The following is a 24,445-nucleotide window of genomic DNA, read 5'->3' as shown; positions in this document are numbered from 1 at the left end:
GCTTCTGCCTTGTGTGTGGAACACGTTGGGATCACTGGTATCCAATCATCCCGAGACTAGCACGCCACACAGGGAGGCCCACCTGGAGGCATGCTAGCCCAAGTCCAGGTGTACGATTCCAGCTGCCAAGTCTCCCCCAGCTGAGGTCTCAGACATCACGGAGCAGAGAAAAGCCAGCCCCACTGTGCCCTTCTGAACTCCTGACCCACAGAATCCACGCATATCATCAAATGGTGCTTGTGTTAAACCACTAGGTTTGGGGGTTGTTTCTGACACAGACGCAGTCAACAAAACAGCAGACAGGACAGGGCTTCTGACTCCTCTCCTCCACGACCACCCACGCATCTGCAGCAGGTGCATTCTGGTTGCACAGCGCCCTGTGACCCTCACACATGTAGAAACCTGGTCTCTGCACAGCCACCTCTGAGGGCACCTTCACGAGGGCACATAAGCCCCTGGGATCACACACCACGCCAGCCAGGCTACATGTCCTGGTCAGGGCCCCGTGCCTCCCTGAGAGCTTGAACCTTCCAAATGCAGAAAGTCAGGAAGGTGGGCATCGAATCTCTGTGTAACCTCCACTGTCATTTTGAAAGCTCCTAGACTCCCCTATACTGGTCAGGCCTCGACCTGCTGCAGGCAATGGAAACCCAACTCCAACCAGCTTTAGAGCAAAACGTTATCCCTGTAGGGCTTGGGCAATGGCTCTATCCAGGGACAGGAGGAAGAGCGTCAGCCTTCTCTCTCTGCAAATCCAAGACAGGCTTTCTCCACATGGCAAACGCAGCACCTGTTGGCAACGCAAAGCGCATCCCACCAACATACCCCCAGAAAGAGAATTTCTTCCCCCCTTCACATTGAAGGGACCAATCTAACTCCTTGGTTAGGTGCTATGCTCTCCCCTGGGCCGTCATCAGGGGGTCAGCACACCCAATGTGGGTGGGATAGGTTGACCCCAAGAAAGACTTGTTCCATTAAAGGAGTCCACTATTCTGCCCATCAACTCCAATTCCCGAAAGAGTCAGGCACACACCAGAGAACCATACTGCCTGGACTTGAATCATGGCAAATCTTGGGCAGGAGACTTCTGTGTCTCAATTGCCTCATCTGCAAAATGGGACTAACAATAATAGATTTGTTGTATTAAATTGAATTAATTCACATAAAGTGCTCAGAACAGAGCCTAAGATACAGATGCTGTAGACGTGTGAGCGGCTATTATTACCAGCCTGGCATCTCCCCCTCTCTGAGAAGCGACAGGAAGGGGAAGAGGACAGAAGGGAGAAGAGGCAGCCATCCCCCATACCCAGCCCCTGGAGAAAAGGGTTCCGGGCATCCAGAAAGGTACACTGTCCTAGCTCCCCAGCCTCCGCACCCCTGCCCAGGTCACCAAGGTCCACCCTAGTCCCCTCATGGCCTTAGATGCAGCAGCTCAGACAGAGGTGCATCTGAACAGAAGTCTTGCAGGGTCCCAGCCTAGCCTCTTGTCTTTGCTTTCCTGGACACTGGGAAAGCGCCCCCCGCCCCCATAGCCGGGGGAGGTTCTCACTCAGAAGGGGGCTGGAGTGCAGGGGAATCCAAACTGTGGTTTCCACACTGCAGGTCATGACTCATCATGGGTTGAGCTTTTTTTTTTTTTTTTTTAATGAAATAGATTAAATATGGTGGGATAAAAAAATGCAGTAAGTGTTAAGTACTGGTTCATGAAAGTGTGTGTGTTTGTGTGTGTGTGTGTGTGTGTTTGCATGTGCACATGCACTAGGTCACAACTATGTAAAATGTTTTTCTCACTGTGGATTACAAGCCAGTTTTCAAAGCACTGAGTTGGGGGATTAGAATGTTTTAATGGGCTTGAGGACGGAGGCCACTGAACATGCCCACAGTAGGGTGCTCTGCTCAGGGATTCTGCTGAACGAATGAACAGAAAGAAAGGGGACCTCCTATTGGCTCTTTGGAACCGCGGGAAAGGCTGCAGCAGAAAGCACAGGTCACACACAAACAGTGAAGGAGCTGTAATCTGAGAGAGGCCAACCTGGTCTGGGTGGGGATACTTTCTATCCACAGCCACAGAAACACCTTAGCAAAGGCCACGGGTTTAAAAAAAAAAATAATAACCTATTTATATGTTAAAAATAAATAGAGGGCCTTCCCTGGCGGCCCAATGGTTGGGACTCCGAGCTTCCACTGCAAGGGCACGGGTTAGCTCCCTGGTCAGGGAGCTGGGATGGCATGCTGCATGTGCTGGGAGAAGGAAGAAAGAAGAGAGGGGAGGAGAGGGGAGGGGAGGGGAAGGGAGGGGAGGGGAAGGGAGGGGAGGGGAGGGGAGGGGAGGGGAGGAAGGAAGAAAGGAAGAAAGGAAGAAAGGGAAAGAAAGAAAGAAGGAAGGAAGGAAAGAAAGAAGGAAGGAAGGAAAGAAAGAAGAAGGAAAGAAAGAAGGAAGGAAAGAAAGAAAGAGAGGGAGAGAGAGAGAGGGAGGGAGGGAGGGAGGGAGGGAGGAAGAAAGAGAGAGAGAAAGAAAGAAGAAATAGAGGGATGCAAGCCATTCACTTCTCTGTAGAATGAAGAACCGAGACTAAACTGAATGCTGACGTGCCGTGTTGAGGTGGCCACGGACCGCTAGCACTCTCTCACTGCGCTGGGAACGTACAGTGACGGGCTGGAGTTACCCGTACTCGGTGGCAATTTAGCTGTATCTCCCAATTTAAATATGCATGCCCTTTGACCCAGCAACAGCACTTCTAGGACTTTACCTCATATAAACAGGTACATTAAAAATCTACATAACTGCACGGCTATATGTACAAGAATCTATGTTGAAGCACTGTTTGCAAGTGAGAAGTTGGAAACAACCAAATAGCCATTTATAGAGAAGTTACATAAATGACGGTATAGTCACAAAATGAAAATACTATGATGGAGCAGTTAAAATGAGTGAGGTAGCTCTGTCAGGTAAGAAGGAATGTCACATGGTTAAATGATAAAAGTTGTAAGAGAGCATGTAAAGCATGTCCCTAGTTTTACATTTCCACGTACATAGAAGAAATGTGCTCCCACACCTCCTGGAGCAACCATGGTACCTGATGGCTGGACGTAGTGTGACTCCTTAGGAAATGAAAAGTGTGTACTTAACACATTTTTGCACTGTTGGAATTTTTACAGCTAGCGTGAATTTTATAATCAGCAAAAAATTAAATAATGAACAAGGATCATAAAGCTTTATTTAATAAATATAACCAAAAAATTCAATACTTTATTCCATATGTAGCCAATTAGGAAAAGAAAAAAGTTAGAAGGAAGTGTTTGAAGAGATTACGTGAAAGGGTCAGGAGAAAGGGAGGATGGGGAAATTCAAGCAATAAAGGTTAAGTGGAGACCAGAGGGTGTTCAGGGCCTCATGACTCTCAAAGCACCAGCTTTCAGGGGTCACAACTCAAGGGGCCCTGGGGGCTTCCTTTCCTCCTTGGCAATGACAGGAGATGCTAGACTGACATCTGTGGAATTAATCAGGACTCCAGAAATTTGGAAATCCTCTCAAAACCAGGGAGGCTGTCTACTTTTTTCCTATGACCATCAGAATTGCCTTATTTCCCCTCTAAAATAAAGTATCTGGCTGGATAACTGTAAGCTCTATCAGGGAATAACTTAAGTTTTCTGAATAGACTTTAAGATCAAGGCCATCCATTTTAAACTAGGTCTTAATGCCCATCTACCACTGAAATACTGGCTTCTGTTCTGATGCCTTCAAATCACACGTGAAAAGAGAATTTACTTCATAGTTCATATTTTTCAAATCTGTGGGGAAAGGATGGGAGGGTCAGATCTGGTTGTGGGGACACCATGTGGTGAGAATTCAATAATTCAGTTCAAAGGAAGGTGTCTGGGGCCCTGGGGGGCGGGGGGGGGTGCTCTGCCCTGGCACAGAGCAGGTGAGCCTGGATAAACCCATGTGGCTTTGGGGCCTCAGAACAGGGGTCTGGAGCACCAGGAAGGGGACCTGGCTAGAACAGTCCTCCACACGTCAATGTCCTGATATAGGTGTGCATATTACAAGACGCAGGTGGCAGTGTGCGGGCCCACTGGGGACTCTGGGAAGACACAGTGGACACAGGTGGCAGGGGCCAAAGCTCTCTTGGGGTGACTCCTCACGGGCCAATTCTAGTTTCTAAGACGAGAAACTTCTAAAGATCGTTTGCAGGAACAAGGTGGGCCTGACGCCTTGCAGGGCCTCCCTGAGGTCCCTGAGGAGCGGCAACAACACGGAATCCAATCACAAAGCTCGTTTGTCCACTCTTTATTAAAGCTAGGTCCTCCTGCTGACAGCTGCGGGGCGGGGCAGCTTGGGCTCAGGAGGGGCACCGAAGGTGGGTACTCAGGGCTGTGCCAGGCGGGACGGGCGCAGCTTGCCCCGGGCCCTTCCTGAGGCTCCTTCTCGCAGCTGGGAGAGAGCGCCCAGGGACAGGCGGCACCGCCCAGCGCTGCCGGCGCCTCTGCGGGAACCCCTGTCCTCCTCAGCACCCCGCCCACCCCCGCCCTCACCCAGCCAGGCCCATTCTTACCACCACCGTCCAGGGCCCCTTCCCACCCGCCCCGGCCTCTAGCGCCCGGGTGCTGGCTCTCAGGCCCCAGGGCCATGTCTGTGCTAAAACAGAAGGAACTAGGTCTAAAAGGGAATGCGGCTGCTTCAAAATCCCAGTGCTCTGGCCCCATTCACACTGGCCCCCAAAGCATTAAGGGGGCGGATGTCTTGCAGGTGACCCAGTGGCTCGAAAGAGCCCAGCCTGGAAGGTGCGGTGCTGGCCGGCTGCGGGCCTTGCATAGCTGGACAGTTGGTCAGTCACTGAGCCACGGGCTCAGGTCCGAACCCCCAGAGGTGAACCACCGTCGTGTAGACAGCCCGGCCCACGGTGCCTCCACTCACTGCCCACTCTGTGAGACGGGAACCTAACCAGAAACACCACTTGCTCCTAGTGTAGAACAATGACAGAAGCAGAGTTAAATGGACCCGAGGCGGTCATAAGGCCCTAATCCTGGGAGGTAAGAAACAACCCTACTACCAACCTCTGTCACTTTACACTTGTCTATTAAATCTAAATGAGTGGCGGGCTCACAAGAGCAGGGCCCCGTGTGTCCACCCACTCAGGGAGAGGTGGCAGCCGGGGAGCCAACGGCTGGGGTCCCTGGCTGCTGGGCTCCCAGAGGATCTCCGAGTATGCCGCCTCCAGCTTTCCCAGGCAAGAGTACCAAAGGACTCAGAGGGGAGGCTGAAACTAACACCCACACGGCCGGGCTGCTCTCGGTGCTCAGGTGGGGTGAAGACAGCGAGCGACTCTGGGGAATAAGGCTTCAAACTCCCTGGGGACCCTGCGAACACCTGCAACCCATCTGCCTGGGGCCACAATTTGGTTTCCGGGTTTTTCTCCTCCTCCCAGATTCTTCGGGCCACACAAGCCATGGAAATAAATATCCACAGTCGACAGAATAAAAGCTTTCCCAGGTGCATCTCCACTTCACCCCCGACCCCGGATTAGGGAAGAACACCGTCCTTTGAAAACCCACGAGGCTTCCCCTCGCCACGCACACCGTCCTCAAAACTTTCTGGACATACTCGAATGCCCGGAAGGCCCCTGAAGTCTCCCGCTGAGGAACTGGAAGAAGTCATCAGCCAAACCCCCTGGAGTAGCCATACGCTCTGCCCTCGACCACCCCACCCTCCCTTGATGCAAGGGCTTCCCCTCCCTCGCTGTAAAACCCAGTTACTAACTCACAAGCCACCTGTCCCCCGGGCCACCCATATCGGAATCCGAGTAAAATAAATAACACCTCGCCTGTCATCCCTACCGCTTGGCCTCACCGCATCGATCCAGTGACGTCGCAGTCTCTTGTCGGGGTGGCCGCCCCCTGTCCCCATCTGCTCCGCGCGCAGCTCTCCTCTCCCCCTGCGCCCCCCGTACGGCCATCTGAGCTCGGCGGCCGGTTCTCTGGGGCCGGACAGGAGGGAAGCCCGAGGCCGGGGGGCGGTGCACCGGGGCTGAGGGGAAGGCACCGCACCAGGACTAGGACCCTCAGCTCCCTGAGGCCAGAAGAGCAAGGGGCCGGCGCGCAGCGGCCGGCGCTCGAGCCGCAAGGTGCCGGTGGCCTAGCGGGCTGCGCCTCCGTCGGCCTGGGGCCCTCACATGATGCTCTCCTCGTAGGCGCCCGAGGGCCCCGCGAACGCGGCCGTCGGCTCGGAGCCGAAGCTCGTTCCGCCTGCGAACTCCAGCAGGGTGCTGCCGCGCTCCCCGGACCCGGTCCCTGCGCCCGCGCTCGGCGGCCCCTTAGCGGGTGCCTCGGCCTTGGGCGCGGGGGCAGCCGGCGTCTGGCCAGGCGCGCCCGCCGTGCCGCGGTGCGTCTTCATGTGGGTGAGCAGGTGCGAGCTCTGCGAGAAGCGGCGGCCGCAGTTGGCGCAGGCGTAGGGCCGCTCGCCCGTGTGCGTGCGCTGGTGTGTCACGAGCACCGAGCGCTGCGAAAACCGCTTGCCGCACTCGGGGCACGGGAAGGGCCGTTCGCCCGTGTGGCCGCGCCGGTGCTTGGCCAGGTTGGAGCGCTGCGCGAAGCCGCGGCCGCAGTCGGTGCAGCGGAAGGGCTTCTCGCCCGTGTGCGTGCGTCGGTGCCGCTTGAAGTCCGAGCTGTGGCCGAAGCCCTTGCCGCAGTCGGGACAGCGGTGTGGCTTCTCCTCGGCGTGCGCCCACTGGTGTCGCGTCAGCGCCGCGCTCTGCCCGAAGCGGCGGCCGCACTCGCCGCACGCGTAGGGCCGCTCGCCCGTGTGCGCGCGCCCGTGCGCCGTCAGGTGCGCGCGCCGGCTGAAGCCCGCGCCGCACACGCCGCACACAAAGGGCTTCTCGCCCGTGTGGCCACGCACGTGCGCCGCCAGGTGCGAGCCGCGGGCGAAGCGCGCACCGCACTCGGGGCACGGGAAGGGCCGCTCGCCAGTATGCGTGCGGCGGTGGCGCGCCAGGTGCGAGCCGTACACGAAGCTCTTGCCGCAGTCGGCGCAGCGGTGCGGCCGCTCGCCCGCGTGGTAGCGCTGGTGCTTCGCCAGCGCCGCGCGGCGCCCGAACGTCTTGCCGCAGTCGGAACATATCCACGGGCTCTCCTCCTCGGCCAGCGCGGCAGGCGCAGGCTCCGCCAGCAGCCCCCCGACTGCAGGCCCGAACGCACGCAGGCCGCCGCCGCCCCCAGGCCCAGCACCGCCGCCGAAAGGGTCGCAGGCCAGCCCCGCGCCTTCTACCAGGGAGAGCCGGCCCCCCAGGGGTCCGGGCAGGGGGCGCCCGTCGGTCGACAGCCGGTCCGCGAAGTCCGGGAGGCCCAAGATCGGAAAGCCATCCGGGTGAAGCCAAGACTTGGGGTGCACGGGGAAGTGGAAGCCGAGCGGGTGCGAGGAAGGGCCTTCGCCCTCCCCCAGGCCGTTGCCCAGCCCCAGAAACCGCCTGTCCGGCTCGGGGTCATCCTTTCTCCCGGGGGTGGGCGCCTCCATCGCCGCCTCTCTCGCCTCGGCCTCTCCCTCGGCCTCTCCGTCTGCTTCGTCGACCTCAGGCCCCTCAGGCCCGGCTTCGGCCTCCTCGGGCCCCGCCGAGGGCCCCGTCTCACAGGGCTCGCGCCGAGGGCCGTCGCCGCTGGGCTCCGCGCAGCCGCCGCCCCGTCGATGGCGCTGGAAGTCGGCGCGGAGGCGGAAGGCCTGGCCGCAGTCGGGGCAGCAGTGAGGCCGGTCGGCCGTGTGCACGGCCTGGTGCCGCGCGAGCGCCGAGCTCTGGCTGAAGCTGCGGCCGCAGTGCGGGCAGGGGTAGGGCCGCTCTCCGGTGTGCGTGCGCTGGTGCGTGACCAGGTAGGAGCGGCGCCCGAAGCCCGCGCCGCAGAAGGCGCAGCGGTAGGGCCGCTCGCCCGTGTGGATGCGCCGGTGCGTGACCAGGTGCGACTTGTACACGAAGCGCTTGCCGCAGTCCGGACACGGGAAGGGCTTCTCGCCGGTGTGGGTGCGCTGATGGATGGCCAGGTGCGAGCGGTACACGAAGCCCTTGCCGCACTCATCGCAGCCGAAGGGCTTGACGGCCGCGTGGTAGCGCTGGTGCTTGGCCAGCCGGGACCGGTGCGGGAACACTTTACCGCACACGTCACACGTCGTCTCCGGCCGCCCGGCTGGAGCGGTCACCGCGGCCGGGAACGCCCAGGGCGCCATCAGGCTCGCGCCCGGCTCCCGGCCCTGCAGAAAGGGCTTCGCCTCGGACCCCTCGGCCAGGACCCCAAGGCCGCCGGGGTCAAGACCCCACCCCTCTGGAGTCTGCGCCGAATCCGAGTCGTCGGGGCCCCAGGTCCCAGGCACGTCCCCCACGCCGTAGGCCGCGGACCACAGCCCTGGGGGCTCGTTCTCCTCCTCGGCCACCTCTGCCAGGAAGTCCTCGTCGTCCTCCTCCTCATGGTCCTCTATGTCGTCGGTCCAGAACCAGGCCCCTGAAGGCGACAAGGGAAGGCCAGGAGAGAGAGGTGAGAAGAGGCCGTGACAGAAGCCGCTTACAGACTCCTGCTCCTGTAAGGAGCGATTTCTGCAGGACCCCAGGTTCTTGGAGCTCGGAGCCCGGAGCCCGGGGTCAGGGCGCCTCTGTTCCACGGGAGTGAGAGATGGTGCACGCCTCTTCCCTGAGTTAGGAGGAACTGTGCAGACAGGAGAAATGCACACGCGGGTGTCCCTCCTAGGAAGGCTGGGGTTCCCTCACCTCGTGGACTCTCCTCAAATGGCCTCAACTAATCCCTTTTCCAGACCTCCAGCTCCCTTCAGGGCTTGCCACCCTGCTGAGAATAGGGACACCTACGAATTGGGTGACCTTGCCTGTGGGTTCCTGTGAGACCAGGTGTCAAGCCCAAAACAGGGGTCCAGGGCCCAGAAAAAGAGACGGAGACGCCAGGTGTGTTCTCCCCAAAGCCCCTTGTCTCCTGGAGAACTCCACCCCCCCACCTGCTTGGCCCAAGGCAGCCAAGACTCCAGCACCAGCACGGCCACTGAGGACCTGCCTTTGTAACACCTAAGCTTTGCTTAGCATCCCTCCTCTGGATCTCTCCACCAGTCTCAGGCTGGCCAGCATCCAGGGCTCTCCCTCCCACCCCCAGAGCACAGCCAGGAAAGGCTGCCCTGGGCCAAGGAGACCTAGAGGGGCCTGTAGGCCCCAGCTCTCTGCACTCACCCTAGAAGGCTCCAGCAACTGTGCAGGCACAGCCCAGCCTCCCCGCTGAGCCTCTCTGAAGCTTGGCTTTCTGAGCGGTTGTGCACTTGGGAAACGGTCCCAAATTGACTAAGACTGGGTGAGCTGCAAACATCTTCCCATCACAGAAGGCTAAGGACCCGCCTTGGGGTCCTGTAATTCCATCCCTCCTCCACCAAGCAGCGCCCTGACCGCTCCCTTCAGTGCAGAGTAAGGATAGGGATTCGGTTTATAAGAGTGATGTGCCTGCCATCATGAATGCACCCAGGAGGGAACTAGTATTGGGCTGGCCAAAAAGTTCATTCGTGATTTCCGTAGGGTGTTATGAAAAACCCGAACGAACTTTTTGGCCAATCTGATATTTACAAAGCAGGCACTGAGTCACACAACAAACAAAGAAAAAGGCCTCGTCCACGGCAGCCCAGGTGTTCCAGAGAACCTGCGTGCCACCTTCCTCTGGTACACCTTGCCCCGTGTGTGTCTACCGTGGCCACATACAGTGTAGTCCACCTCACGATCCCAGTACCAGGAAGGTTCAAGCTCCCCCACAGAGGTAGGAATCCCCTTCCCCACCACTCCCGGGTCCCCTGCCAAGGCTGTGGCTGGTGTCAGCCATCACCTGACCGGGTGGGCCTTCGTCCCTGAGTCCTGTCCCCGAGGAGGGGTCGGGGCCCAGGAGGGATGCCCGTCCTGACTCGGCCCTGGTCCTGTGTTCTATATAGCGTCCCAAACATACGGTGATGAATCACATGGGCAAACACAGCACAGTGCTGAGTGACATAAAGCCAGACACCAAAGTGCACGGACATGATTTCTTCTCTGAAGGAAACATGTATAAAGGGACACAACGGGTTATTTTAGTTCTTCATGCTTTGCAATACTAAGTTTTCTGTAGTTAGTAATAATATACGATTATAGTAAAAATATGCTTTAAATAAAGGACAGTGGTTTCCTGTTACTAAGCTGAGTTCATCTCCAACTGCCACCCACGGTGAGTGAGGGATGAGAAGTGGCTGAACAGCACGGAAGAGGCCCAGCTCCTCACTGTGAAGGCTGGAGCACCCCTAAGGGGAGCTGGTGCAGGGACGGGCAGTTTGGGCCCATGGTCAGATTAGCTGGAAATTCTTCCAGTGAGTCTCAAAAAGGCTTTTCCCTAAGACTCTGGTGAGTGTCTGGAGGAGTTTTAATTGGAGTCCCTAAGGCAGGGGGTTCAAGTCGGGGAACAAGTACAATGTCTTCGTGGTAGGAATGTGCCCCAGGACCCAGCCAAGGGCCAGTAGCACTTGCTGGATAGAAGTGGACACCCAGGCCACCCAGCTGGCAGCCTCAGCTACTCAGAGCCGGGGGACAGGCTAGGTCCCAACGACTCATCCACAACACCTCTTCCTTGGGGTCTGAGAGTAGCAAAGCCCCCCACTTGGGGAGGTGATCCTTTGCCCTGCCCCCACCCCAAACATCAAACAATGCTGCGCTCTGCAGAGGGGGCTGATCCTAGGAGGGGACCTGACCTCATCACTGGCTCTGGAGCTGGCATTATCCAAAAATGAGAAAATATTAAACATAAGGCAAGTTGGTAGAGGCCACCACTGACACTGAGTAAAGGACAAGAAGGGCATCCAGTTCCCTGGCTGCACCCCGAGACAAGATCTCTGGGAAGCAGCAGGGCCACCAGAGGGGACTCGGGGACAGCAGCCTGCCTCCAAGCCAGGCTCTGTTCTCATCTTCTGCCGCCAAAGTGGCCCAGGATCTGGAGGTCTGGACCCCCGGGAGGGGGTGTCCATTGTCGGCGTTCCCCCCGGCTGCAGTGGGGCCAGGGTTCCCCGGGGGTTTGCTAGCGCCCCGGATGCAAGCCTATTCTGGATCCAAGTGAGGACCCGTCAGGTCTACTCGTGAGACGGACCGAGGCAGAGGAGACGCTCTGACGGGGGGGGGGGGGGGGGGGGGGGGGCGGGCGGGCCTTTCCCAAGCGTGGCCCAGAAGGTCAAACACAGCTGCCTCTTCCAGAAGCCACAGGGGGCGAGTGGACAAGTGGACCCTGGGGAGGGGAGCTGGCCCTTCATCTCCCTGAGACGTCCGCTCCTAAGGACTCTGACGCTGGGTGAGGATTAGCTAGGCCAGGGCCCGCGCTTGGAGCCTGGTGACACTCGCGGGGGCCGACCAGTGGCCTTGTGAGCAGACGCCCAAGGCGCCCCTGGTAAGTGCCTTATTCAGGCACGAATAAATGGCCTCGGGGAGGAGGCCCCGCAGCCACCTGCCTGGCGCACCTGCTCCCTGAGCTGCTGCGAGGTGGCCTGACACCTGCTCTGCCCCGAGAACCAAGCCGAGGGTTTCTATGACTCCCACCCCAAGCACCCTCTGCCCCTGTCCTGTCCCGTCCCCGAGACCTGTCCCCAGGCCTGGCCTCACGGTGAGTCAGCTGCAGGTCTGCTCTGACTAACCCCTCCCCGAGGGACCCAGCCACGGCACAGGGCCCAGGAGGCAGTCGTGTGTGTGAGGTCAGCACCTGCTCCTGACCCTCCGGCCAGACCGAGACTCAGGGTGGGCTCGGGGAGAGCCCCGCCCCCAGGCACAAAGGCAGGACATGGACAAGGGGGTGGCCAAAGCCGCAGGAGGGCTCCTTCCTCCCCGTCCGGCTGCCATCAACAGCCCCTCCTTCCCTCTGAGCAGGAGTCCGGTCGCCCGGGAGGTAGTGGCTCCCGGCAGGGCTGGGCTTCTGCGATGGATCTATCCTCCCCGCTGCAGGGTCCTCAGGCTGACACATCTTCCGGGAGAGGGTCCTCCCCTGAGCGCCTCTCCAGAACCGCTGATCGCGCTCACCAGCCATCAGATTCTCTCGTTTCGGTGTGCTTCACCTGACTGCTTTTAAACTTTCTCTCTCTCCTTTCCTGTGTAATGTTTAAGCCGGTTCCGTCCTGCCTATCGTACTGCTCTGCTACCTTTCACTTTCACACGAGGGGCAGGAACAGCAGTCAGGGAGCGGGGTCATCAGCCGAGCACTGTGGAGACGGCACAGGTGCGAACAAAACACAGCGCGCGCTCACAGAGTCCGCTGGAGCAAACGAGGAGGCAGGCACCTGGGCACGGCCATCCCAGACCTCGCCGAGGGCTGCGGGTGCAGGGAACGTCCTGGAGTGACATGGGAGGTTCCCGACATCAAGGCGGTCAGAGGACACACACACCCAAGTGGGACCTACACACTGAGCCAGCCACACGAAGGTCACTCCAGGCAGAGAAAACAGCAGGTACAAAGCCCCGAGGCAGGCGAGAGCTTGAAGAGAAAGGCTGTCGCTGGAGTTGAGCCTGAAGAGCTATGGGTGTGTGCAGGGTGCAGACCCCCAGGCCGCAGAGGATCCCAGATACTGTGCCGAGTGCCCGGGGAAGTCTAGGGGTGGGGGGCAGCCAGCAGCTCAGGGACGCCCGTGGCCACATGCCTGACAACCTCATGCCTGCGCCAGGGGTGGGGTGAGGAAGGCAGAGGGACGAGGACCACCTGGGCCCCAGCCAGGCCCACCACGTGCCAGGGACGCTGCAGGCGGGGCCCGGGGTAGGAGACGTGGTACCACTTCAGGTTTAGCTCACTCTGAGATGCCCTCAGACACCCAAGTGGAGACATCAAGCAGGCGGTGGGACAGACAAGGTCAGAGCTGGAGAGAGAGGCTGAGAATGGGCAGGTGGGCAGCACTTAAGGCCCTGGCCCCAGCTGGGGTCACCTGCAGAGAGGAGAGAAGAGGACATGCAGTGGCAGGTGGGGAAGCAGCCAGGGGCAGCAGAGGGACCAGGGGCACGTGGGGTCCACCCTGCAGAGCGGAAAAGCTAATGCGACGAGGAAGTAAGGCCAGAGCCACCAGGCCAAGGGGACGAGGACATGCTCGGCCGCAGGAAATGGGGTTCAGCCACGGGCAGGGATCTGCCAGGCGACCACACCGGGCATCTGTAAGGAATGGGGGAGCGTACTATCTCAGCCGGGTGAGGAGAGAGGTGGCAGTGATGGGTGAGGACCAGGGAGCGGGAGGTGGTGGTCGAGGGGAGCCAGAGCAAGGAGGCTTTCATTCAGCACTCAGAGGCGCCGGGGCACCTGAGTGGGCGCGTGTGGCCAGAGTCCAAACCTTATGTGTGGCCCAACTTGTTAAGAAGCACAAGAGATGAATATGCTTGTGTTTTGCAAGACTATGATCTAGAAATACAGAAACTCTGCCAGGCTCAGAACCGGCTGTCCTGCCCAGACCCAGCAATTCGCAACTCTCAACGGGCTCAGCTACACAGAAATGAGCGCAGGGGGAAAAGGGGAGGGAAGCGCTTGGCAGACAGGCTACAGTGACAGTTAAGAGGGGGGACCTCAGATGGATTCGCTCTGCCCGAGCTGACCCCAGCCTTCGCTACCACAGCCCCTCCCGGGAGGCAGGTGACGCGTGGAAGACTATGTCTGCATCCTGCACCCACCTCGGCCCACAGGGGAAGGCGGAGGCGCTGGCCCAGCGAGCCTGCCCCTTCTGCGAGCTGCCAAACCCCAGCTAGGTTCACAGAGCACATTGTGGGGACCACCCAGGCTCGAGCCTGCGAAAGGATCCACCCCAGGACCCTCCAAGAAGCATGGAGAACAGGGGCACGTCCAGACCATGTGTGGAGAGACTGGCCAGTGGAGGCCTTACAGCCCCTTCCTCTCCAGGTGGCTTTTCAGATCTGTGCCCAGAAACAGGGCACACCTCCCATTAGACCCTCCGACAAACATCGCCTACATTCCAGTCTCAGCCTGGAGGCAGCAGCAACATTTTTTGCCAGCCAGAGCCGTCCTGATTCTGAAGGCCGGGAGACATTCCAAGGGGGTCCCAGAGAATGTGGAGACCTAGGGCAGGAAGGCCACCCTGAAACACAGTGCACAGTAAGGCCCGAGGCCTGAACCCACTGTGGGCAAGTGACTTAGTCACTACTTCAAAAGTCAATTTCCTTGACTATAAAATGAGACCAATACTCCCTCCCCTGCTACTTCACAGAGCTGTTACGAGGATATAAAGTATACAGGGAAATACTCTGAAGAGTACACGTGTAGGCACAGCACTGTCGATGTTTTTCTGTATTTTATTTTAAAACCTCTACAAGCTGCTCCCAGTCTACCCAAGCACGGGAGTGGCATGAGACATCAGAGCCCCGCACTAGGCTGGCATCACCCGAGACCAAAGCCAAACACACACACCGTGCAAGGGCCTCCGCTGAACCTGACACACGGGGAACAGCTCACCAACCTCCACGGAGCACCTCCACAGAACCAGTGGTCCGACGGCCTCGGGTGGGAAACTGGGGGTTTTGTTCAACTCTTTATTCTCCAGATGAATAAAAATGAGGCCCAGAAAGTTGGAGGAACAGGGCCAGAGCCAGGTCCAAGGTCTCAGAGAAATCCGACACCCTGAACGCTTCCTGTATGTCTCTCTCCAAAATCTCCTCTCTGGAAGGTCCAGGGCTGCCAGCCCAGGCCCTGACCCTGGGCCTCCCAGGGAGAGGAGATGGCCAAATGGGCAGGGAAGCCGTTCAATCCTGGGAGCCGGAAGGCCAGCTCCAGCACTTCAGGGCAACGGTCTGTTCCTCACCTGGCCCCTCTGAGCTGGTAACGTGACAACTGACCCTCACACACACAAAAACAATCAGAGGCTCAAGGCAGGGACAGGGCATCGTTGTTAAAGATTCGCAACAGGAATCTCTGGGTTCTCTAAAGACTCCCCAGCCTTTGGGCCTCTGCAGACCAGAACCAGGAGGAGCCAGCCCACGAAGGCAGAGGTGAGCCCCCAGTGCCACCGTGTCCCCACAGCAGCAGCTCCAGGGCGGCTCCCTGGGGCCACAGTGGAGAGCGAAGGCACAGGCCGAAGTCGGTGAAACCCGCGAGACCCCGTGTCACGCTCACCTGTGTAGACACCGGTGACGATGTCTCCCTCCTCGGGACGGGGGCTATCCGGGACCCAAGGCTCCTCTCCTTGCTCCAGCCGGAAGATCAGATCCGGCTTGGGGATTGGGTATCCTGCCCCGGAAAAAACAGGCAGCAGCTGCAGGGCCCCGCCTGCAGGCCCCGCCCTCACCCACACAGCACTGCCACCACTGGCTCCTCTCTCCGGCCTTTCCAGGACCAGCCTTCCCACCTTCCCACCTCCCCGCCTCCGCTGGGAGATCCCACACTCCCTTCTCTCTGGAGCCCTGCCCTGACCCCCAGCTCCCCTGTCCAGCCCCCTCCACACACTGCCATTTGCAGGGTGCCCGCCCTTCTCCTCCGTCACCTGACTCCTCACCCCTTGAGGCCTCTGGGGAGTGTACAGCACAGAGACCAGAGCAGCACTGCAGCTCCCCAGAACATGTCCACCTGGGTCATGGCACTGCTGGGCCATAGTGGGCACCCCCCAAGACATGCCCCGGCCCAGAAGCCAGGCTGGTCCCTAGGGCTTCCCTGGGAGGCGGGCTGGCTCCAGCAGCTCCTTCACCAAGACCCTGGGGCTCCAGAAACCACCCTCTCAGACAGCTAAGCCCTGGCAGCCATCACGCCAGGATGCCTCTTGGGGACGAAAGGCTCTGCTCACCCAAGGACACCAGAATCCCATAGTTTTCCTGCATGACTTCCTTGTAGAGCTCCCGCTGGTCTGCATCCAGCCTTTCCCACTCCTCCAGGGAGAAGTACACAGCCACGTCTTCAAAGGTCACCAGCCCCTGGAAAACAAAGAACCCTGGCCGCTGCCCTACACTGCCCCGGCGAGAGGCAGGGGCGTCCCACGAAGAGAGGACAGGAGGTCACTTCAGTGGACACTGAGCTGACCCTGCAATGTGTAGGTCACGGGGACACAGCCCGGCAGCCCAGCAGCTGCAAGTCTACAAACACCTGACCGAACGAGGGGCTTGCAGGCCTGTCACAGCCCCGGGAGGCAAGAACCCCATTCCCATCCAGAGACCAGGGGCTCAGGCTCAGAGAGGGAGAGCGCTCGGCTCAGATGGGGCAGAGCCCGGACTCACACTGAAGTGCAGAGACAATGAAGCCCAAGACCCCATGTATGTGCTGCACGGGCACCTCGCCCCCTGCTACTTCACTGTCTGCCTCAAGCCAGTGGTCACATCAGTGGTGTGAGGGCCCATGCCTTGGTGGACAAGTGGCACCAACTGAGTGTGGGCACTGGCGCCCAATCTAACTGGGCTCAATAGGAAACCAGAGCCTGGACAGGTGACAGGCACTCCAGGTAAGGGCACAGCTTGACCCCGGGGGAGAGCCAGGGCTGACGCACCTGTGCAGGCTGCAGGAGAGCTGGTGGTGGGCAACATGGTCAGGACATTCCAATGGCCTGGGGAGGGTCGGGCCCCAGGAGAGTGGAACCATATCCCACAGGTTTGGGGCTGGAGACTCCCAGCTGCTTCCTGCAGCCCCGTCCTGGCCCACAGCCTGCGCTCAGCCTGAGGACCACAGTGCCACTGCCCTGCCTACAGGGCAGGTCTCCAGGACAGTGGGTGCCAACCTCCCTGGGGAAACCCAGCCTGGTCAACTGAGCCCCAAATAAAGGGGCAGCTCACCTGAGACCCAGATGCCAGGGAACTGTCCTCGTCCTCGTCCTCATCCTCGTCCTCGTCCTCCTCCAGGTCCTCACCCCTCGACGTGGCTGGAGCCCGGGACGCCTGCAGGGCTGCGGGGAGAGACCTCTTGGGGTCCAGCCTTTAGCATCAAGCCTCACTGCCCTGGCCGACGTCTGTCCATCCAGCTACCAGGGTCAGCAGCTCCTGGCCACTCCCCCTTTTCAAAACCTGGGCCCTGGGCTTCCCTGGTGGCGCAGTGGTTAAGAATCCGCCTGCCAATGCAGGGGACACGGGTTCGAGCCCTGGTCCGGGAAGCCCACATGCCGTGGAGCAACTAAGCCCGTGTGCCACAACTACTGAGCCTGCGCTCTAGAGCCCACGAGCCACAACTACTGAGCCTGTGTGCCCCAACTACTAAAGCTCACGTGCCTAGAGCCTGTGCTCTGCAACAAGAGAAGCCACAGCAATGAGAAGCCCGCGCACTGCAACGAAGAGCAGCCCCTGCTCGCCACAACTAGAGAAAGCCCACGCGCAGCAACGAAGACCCAACGCAGCCAAAAATAAATCAATGAAATAAATAAAATTTTTTAAAAAGGAAAAAACCCTGGGCCCTGCCACTCCAGCTGCACCCCGTCAGGTCAAAGAGCTCTTCCCGGCCTGCCCACCCAAGCCCCCCCTAACTTCCTGCCCGAAGACTAGCTCCTTTTTCTTACCCTTTTCCTGAAGACCTGGGGACTCAGCATCCCCACCACAGCTAAGGCGCTCCTGGGTCCCCGATGCCGGACTCCGCTCTTCTGCCACCACCGCCTCCGCGTCGGCGTCCTCCACCTCCGCCTCCGCCTGCCGCCCTGGCCCTGCCTGCACCCCGTCCGCCTCCAGCTCCTCTGCCACCTCCGCCACGGCCTCGGCGTCCTCGGCCTCCACCACCATCACCTCCTCCTTCGCCAGCTCCCCCTCCTCTTCCCCCTTTTCTTCCTCCTCTTCTTCCTCCTGATCAGGATCACATTCCAACCCGTCCTCCGCCCTCTCCCGCTGGGCGGCTGGGGAGTCTGGAGTCGTGTGAAGGGCCGCCATCGTCTCTGGAAGGGAGCCTCAGCTCGGCCTGCAACACAGACAGGCGACGGTGACCAGCCACCCGGCACGCAGCCCTCTGACGGAGGTGGGGTTGGTTTGCCCCGCGATACAGTAACAGCACCGGAGCTGAGGCACGACTGGAGCTCCTTCCACGATCTCATGTGGCACAACCTAGATTCTGTAGCAGAAGAGCTGCCGAAGAGCCCCTCACTGGGAGCCCCGCTACATGGCCTCAGCTCCTTCCTGCAGCCAACGGCGGGCCTCGTGTGAGCTTGCCATGCTTTCTTGGAGTAAGCCAGGGATTGATCCCGGGTTTTCATCCTCAAGAACATGGAAGCGTCAAGTCCAGGCAACACGCCCAAGGGTGGCCCAGCCTGCATTTAGCTGAAACGGGTGCACACAGCCCATAAGGAACAGTGTACCTGATATATGGGGGCGGAGGAGATGCTCGCCCAGCTCTGAACGTGCACGAACTTGGGCACGAACTCGGCGGCAGGGAGTGTGGGAGCCGAGGTCTGAGCATGGGTGGGCCAGGAACCCCAGCGCAGTGTGACGGGCGGGGGAAGGTAAGACCACCCTGCCGGGAGAGCCCACTCTACCAAGCCAGCAGGTCAGGCTCCTCCCTGTGGGAGGCGGCAGAGAAGAGGCCCTGAGCAGGCAATTACCCCTGTGCCCCCCTCACCCCCTCGCTCCATTCAGGGCATCTGGAAAAAGCTCGGCTGATCAGGAATTTGGTTCATCGCTAGACCAGCAAAGGTGAAAAAAAATGCCCTGTGACACCTCTTCACGTTTGGGGATCAGAGAATCCTAAGTGTTGAATCATCAAAGCCCCAGTGGCTCACAGCATCCACCTCTTGCATCGATGTCGGAGACGGCTCAGCCCAGGCACTTGGGAGGTGCAGCCACACCGCCTCACAGCACGGGAGCCCGGGGCTGTGGACCCAAGAGGGATGGGATACCGCGGGCCCTGGGGCCACTCCTCCCTCCCAGCTGCGCATTCCTCACCAGCCCCAGTGAAGTTCCAGGACAAGACAAGAGTCATGGGTTTTGACGAGCCAGTTTCTGTGGCTCCTTTTTGAGTGCAAACCTAAGAACAGATCCATCAGCCAGCATGGCCCCATCAGTCTCTCAGACCTGACTAGAGCCACTTTCAAAGTAAGCCAACCCCACTACAAATACAGCGACCCCAGAACCCCGGGAAGAGAGCACGAACCCCAGAGGAGCCTGAGATGTCAGGCCACACAGGACAATGGGGCTGCAAATTCAGGCTGAGCCCAGCTGCCATGCCAAGCCCAGCAGAGCCCCTCCTGCCTGGCCCCCTTGCAGAGCAGACTCCTGCAGGCCAGGCCCCCATCCGAGGACCAGAGGCTTGGGAATAAAGTGGACCCGTGCTTGTTGCACCTCAGGACCTTTGCACATGCCATTCCCACTCCCTGGCACTCTCCTCTCCTCTTCTTCACTGATCCTTTGGTGGTAGCCCCCTGGGCCCCTAAGACACACACAGTTCCCTGGACTCTGCCCTCTTAGCACCCACATATTTTTTTTTTTCTTTTTTTCGGTACGCGGGCCTCTCACTGTTGTGGCCTCTCCTGTTGCGGAGCACAGGCCCTGGACGCGCAAGCTCAGCGGGCATGGCTCACGGGCCCAGCCGCTCCGCGGCACGTGGGATCTTCCCAGACTGGGGCACGAACCCGTGTCCCCTGCATCGGCAGGCGGACTCTCAACCACTGCGTCACCAGGGAAGCCCAGCACCCACATTTTAATATACTTACAGAACTGTCTGCTTATTGCCTGTCTCCCCAAATACACACTCAACTCCAAGAAGGCAGAAGTTCCCTTTGTTCATCTCTGAATCTCCTTGTGCCAGACACAGAGTGAGCACTCAAATATTTATTGATAAAATGACTCTAGGGACTTCCCTGGCAGTCCAGTGGTTAAGACTCCACGCTCCCAGTGCAGGGGGCCTGGGTTCAATCCCTGGTCGGCGAACTAGATCCCACATGCCGCATCCCGTGTGCCACAACTAAGACCCTGTGCAGCCAAATAAATAAATAAATATTAAAGAAAAAAAAGAAGAAGAAGAAGAAAGAATAAAATGACCCTAAAGCCTGCAGTCAACGTGATGAACATGAGATTTTCAAAACTCAGTATTCTGGCCCCACTGTCATGTTCCAGAACAGGATGACTGCTGTTGAGGGTCCTTCAGACTAGAACCCACTGGAGAATCTCTGCCTCTGAAGAGGTTACGACCTGAAGTCCCTTCTCCCAAGAGGTGCACCTGCTGCTGACCAGAGGAGGGAAAGACCCTCCAGTCGTGGAGGTGGTCAGTCACCCAGCAGACACGATGGGGCCTAGCACAGCCAGACGCCCCATAAGCCCTGACCCAGCATCCAGAACAGAATGGTTCTGAGAAACGGGCCTCAGTAACACGGGTGGCAGATGCCCCCTCTGCCTCCCCAGGACAGACGTGTGCTGCGCATACCCCCAGACCCTCCTTTCTTCTTTCCAGCCTGCCAGCCTACCAGAAACTCACTTCTGGCATCCAGCTCAGGATCACCAAAAGTCAGGTGAGCAACCTGACCATGATAACCCTTCAGGTCATCCCAGACCATTATTTCCATGGGGGCTGGGGCGGGGCTGCACCCTAGGATATAGTGCTGCAGAGTTTAGAATGGGGTACGGGGAGAGGGGGGCGAGGAGGGGCAGTTAACGAGATGCCTGCCTCCGGGAGAAGGACCACACAGACAGAAAGAGGCAAACTTAGAAAACTTAGCAACTCTCCACTGAAGTCCCATATCCAGGGAACCTACATAGAGAAATGAAGAAATGTGGGGGTGCAGGTAGGTCTAGGCCCCTTCCTTCCGTCTGGTGGCCTCACTGACCACACCTGTGACTCAAGGCCTTCCAAGCTTTCATTTCCGTCCAGAAACCTTCCTTCCCTGACTACCAGGATCCTCACTGTTTGTCCACAGATTTGGGCTCCCCTGCTCTCCTGGGTTTGCTCCTGGTGCAGGTGTATCCACGGGGCCAACCCTGCTGCCCGAGGGCAGCCCCTCACCTTGCTGGCCAGCTCCCCAAACCTGCCAACACTTGAACCAAACCCAGTACCAGAGTCTCCCCACAGAGGCACAGCTAGGGACCTGATCCTGCACACCTCCCCTTCCCCCTGCCCACTGGGTCCTCCACCAAAGGCCGGCCCCTCTCCCACCTCTCCGACCACATGGGGCAGCCCAGACCCCATCCAACCCCAGAAATGAGTTTCCCAACCCGCCTACTGGCGATAGAAGACTCAGCACAGCAGCCCACCGGGGCCTCCATTTGCAGAGGGAGGACCCAGGCAAGGCCCCCAAGGTCACTAAGCAAGCTCGCGGGGGCGCCAAGCCATCTCCATCCCTCCAGGGGGCTTATCGGGCCTCCGCCTCCCTCAGAAGCCAGGTCAGGGCCGTGACAACCCCTCCTGGATGGGTGTGTCCCCGGGGGCGGCCGCGGCCCAACCCCCGCACCTCCGGCCGAGACGGCGGCGGGCACCTCCCAGGGGTCGCGGGTGTGTGTCCTCCCAGCCCACCTACTCCGCGCTGCCCGCCTGGACCGGCCCTGGGGGTCGGGGCCCGCCTCCCTCGCGCAGGCCCGGGCGGGGGTCCACGGGCCGCACCGAGCGTGGGCGCGGCCGCGAAAGGCCAGGCCAGAGCGCCGCTCGGGCCCCCCCCAGACCCAGGCCCGCCCCGGACCGGCCCTCCCCGCTGCGCGCCGCTGCCTCCCCGCGGCCTCCCGCGCCGGCGTCGAGGGGCGGCGCGACCCCGACCCCACGCCCGCGCCTGGCCCGCCGGCACCTGCCGCCAGCGCCCGCCTCCCGCCGGCCTCGCCACCCACTCGCCGCGCCGCCCACTCACCGCGCGCGCCGGCCGCCGAGCCGCCGCCGGACACCGGGGCCGGGCCGGGGCCTGCGCGCCCCGCGCTACACAAAGTGACGGCCCCGGAGCTGCGCGGCGGCGGCGCGTGGGCACCGGAAGTGCCGCCACCGGGCTCCGCCCCGCCGGTGCCAACGGGGGGGCACTTCCGGTCACGCGGGGTCCAGCGCGGACCCTGAGGGGGCGTGCGTGGGGGGAAAGAAAGCGTCCCTGGTGCGGGGGTGCCCTCGGACCTGGGTGGCCGCGCTCGTGTGCACTGCTTCCCGGGCCTTGGGGACCCTGGCGCGCCCCGCGCCGCCCCAGGGCCCGACCCCACCTCTGGGGACCCCGGGCCCGCCCTCCCCCTAGAGATGCCCGCGAGGTCCGCCCGCTCCCCAAAACCCTCCCGGCTTCCTCATGCAAACATGATTCAGGGGGCGCTACCGAGCGCCAGACTCGGCCAGGTCCACCCGGGCCTCGGGACCCTCCCCGTGTCCCGCGACGGTGGAGGGAGGCGATGACCCCTATGAGGGCCCGCGTGCCCTCAGACCCGGGCAGGGGCGGGGGGCGATCCCTGCTGGTGATGGGCCCGCAGTACTGGAGCAGGTGGGCCGGACGTCTACAGCTCGTGCAGGGCCAACGCTGGGTAAACATGGGCGGGGGGAGAGGGGTTCCCAGAAAGGACCAGGACATGGACTGAGGGGGCCGGTGGGCCAGGGTAGCTGGATGAATGCAATAAGGGCCTCAGATGTGGAGGCTTTACAGGTGATCCATGGGGAGCGCCTGCCTCTGGGAAGGGAAGTGTTCCCCCAGCAGGAGGCAGGAAGGACAGATGGCTGCCCGGGGAGGTGTGAGAAGGTGAGGTTGGTGGACTCAGGGGATGCCTGCAGCCCTCCCCAAACGTAACCGCCTCTGCCCCCCAGGGGCCGCAGCTGGGGTCCGCCGGTGAGCTCTTGCACCCACGGAGGTTGGGCCCTGCTGCTTCCCCAGCTCGTACCCCATGGGTACCATTATTCTTATATTTTCACTAGTGACCCCGCGCCTCAAGACAGGATCATAGTCTGACTGGGCTCGCGGAGGGGTCACACCTACCTGAAGTAACAGCTTCTCCTTCCCAGAACCTCAGCACCTGGCTGGGGAGCTGCTCAGGCCCACTGAGGACTCAAACCTGCCTGCAGCCCCCGTCCCAAGCCTTGGCTTCCCCAGCCCAGAGCACCTGCTGTGCGGCCTCCAGCTGAATCCAGCTCCTCACGCTTATTGTTTGGCTCCTGGTGTTTTAAAAATGTTTTAAAATGAATAACTAACACTTAAAAATTGAGGGCCTCTCATTAAAAGATGGACAAAGTCAGAAGTTCTGCCAATGTAGAGCCTGTGGTTTGTGGGGCCCTGGTCAGGGACCTGAGAAGGGACCAGCCCCTGTGGATGAACCTTGGCTTTGAGGTGCTCCATGCCCACGGTCCCCCCGACCCTTCTGTAGGCCCACTTCTATGTGGCACCCCCCTCTGGTCCTGTGGTCCTCTATGCTTTGGAACTCTGGACCCCCCCCCCACCCTTCACCCCAGGTGGTTCCAATGAGAAGATCCGAAGGTGAGGTAACTCACAAGAGCAGCAGAGGCCAGGTAAACGGGAGCAGCAGGAATGGAGGCACCAGAGTCTGCCACCTGGACCTGAAGGGGTGGGGCAGGGAAGGATGCTCTTGGGCCTGCAGAGGGCTGGAGCCGTGGAGATGGCTCACCAGGTGGGAGCTGGGATTGACGTGAGACTCCGCCAGCCCTGTCCTCCCCTCTCCCACCCTGCCTGTGCTGCCCACTGGTCAAATCCACTCCTAATGTGGGGGGCAGGGGAGCCCAGGGGACGCAGTCAGAGTCGGGGCCCAGAGCCAGGTAGAAAACAAATGGGGGAGGGGGCAGGTGAAACAGAGAACCAACAGCTCATCCCTGCCTTAGAACCCTCCAGCTTGTCAGGCAGGGAGCCCACAGTGCCCCAGCATCTCCTCAGATGTCCTCTTGGCCTGTTCCCACCTGACCCCTAACCTAAGACCCAATTTCTTCCCCTTGTGTCTCTGCGGATTTTCACAGGCTTGGAGCCCACCAGACCCTGCCCGCTCAGCAGGCCCCGCCCTCCCTGTCCCTGACGGAGTCTCTGCCCTCAGCTGACCGCCATCCTCTAGAGGCTGAGCAGAGGCTGCCACCCTAGGCGCTCCGGTTTCCTTCCCTCTCTGAGGGGCTCCTCCCCAAGACCCCCCAGAGCCTCTCCTTCCTCCTGCCTTGTGACAGGCAGAGTCCCCAAAGCTCGTCCTCTCCAGGACACTGAGTGATGTGACCACACAGCCCACTGTGTTCAGTGTGTCCCAGGTCAGAGGTCAACTTCCACCCCTCCCCTGCCCCGCGCGCCTGCGACTACAGGAGCCGGGTGTGCCCAGGTAGCCCGCCCACTGCTCTGTGCGAATAAGACCTAAGCCGCTTGATACAGTCCTTAGTATCTGTGTTTATTTCAGAATCAAATAAATGTAATTCCCCACTCTTGTGACCCCACCTGACCCTGTTCCTTCCAGGCCTGTTCTCCACTGGGCCTGGACTGGATGCATGGGCCTTGCCAACGGCCTCGGGCTGGCTGAGCCTCTGCAGATGACCTGCCCCCCCCACCCCTCCCCCGGGCCCGACGTCAAGTTTGTGCCTACTCAGGGCAGTGCTAGGCTGTCCCAAATGGGCCACGCCTTGT

The 24,445-nt window shown here is 60.2% G+C and overlaps 1 protein-coding gene across 4 annotated transcripts in view; it reads right to left on the bottom strand.

Annotated features, from left to right (window-relative positions):
• Positions 1 to 3,201: 3,201 nt before the first annotated feature.
• The window catches only part of ZNF316 (zinc finger protein 316), a 38,604-nt gene continuing 17,360 nt past the window's right edge, over positions 3,202 to 24,445 (bottom strand). Inside the window, exons 1-6 of one of the 4 annotated variants that reach the window (XM_012532616.3) lie at positions 21,728 to 21,871; positions 17,477 to 17,865; positions 16,764 to 16,873; positions 15,788 to 15,914; positions 15,124 to 15,237; positions 3,202 to 8,484 (exon numbers count right to left, since the gene is read on the bottom strand). In XM_012532616.3, the coding sequence (XP_012388070.2) occupies positions 6,170 to 8,484; positions 15,124 to 15,237; positions 15,788 to 15,914; positions 16,764 to 16,873; positions 17,477 to 17,837 (3,027 nt within the window). In that variant the 5' untranslated portion in view covers positions 17,838 to 17,865; positions 21,728 to 21,871 and the 3' untranslated portion in view covers positions 3,202 to 6,169. Of the gene's footprint in view, positions 8,485 to 15,123; positions 15,238 to 15,787; positions 15,915 to 16,763; positions 17,036 to 17,476; positions 21,701 to 21,727; positions 21,872 to 24,445 lie in introns of those variants that run through there. The other 3 variants (XM_033426819.2, XM_049699447.1, XM_033426820.2) reach the window with 3 other exon arrangements.

Source organism: Orcinus orca, chromosome 16 (assembly GCF_937001465.1).
Source record: "Orcinus orca chromosome 16, mOrcOrc1.1, whole genome shotgun sequence".
NCBI lineage: Eukaryota > Metazoa > Chordata > Mammalia > Artiodactyla > Delphinidae > Orcinus > Orcinus orca.
This window is presented reverse-complemented; position numbering and strand designations above follow the sequence as displayed.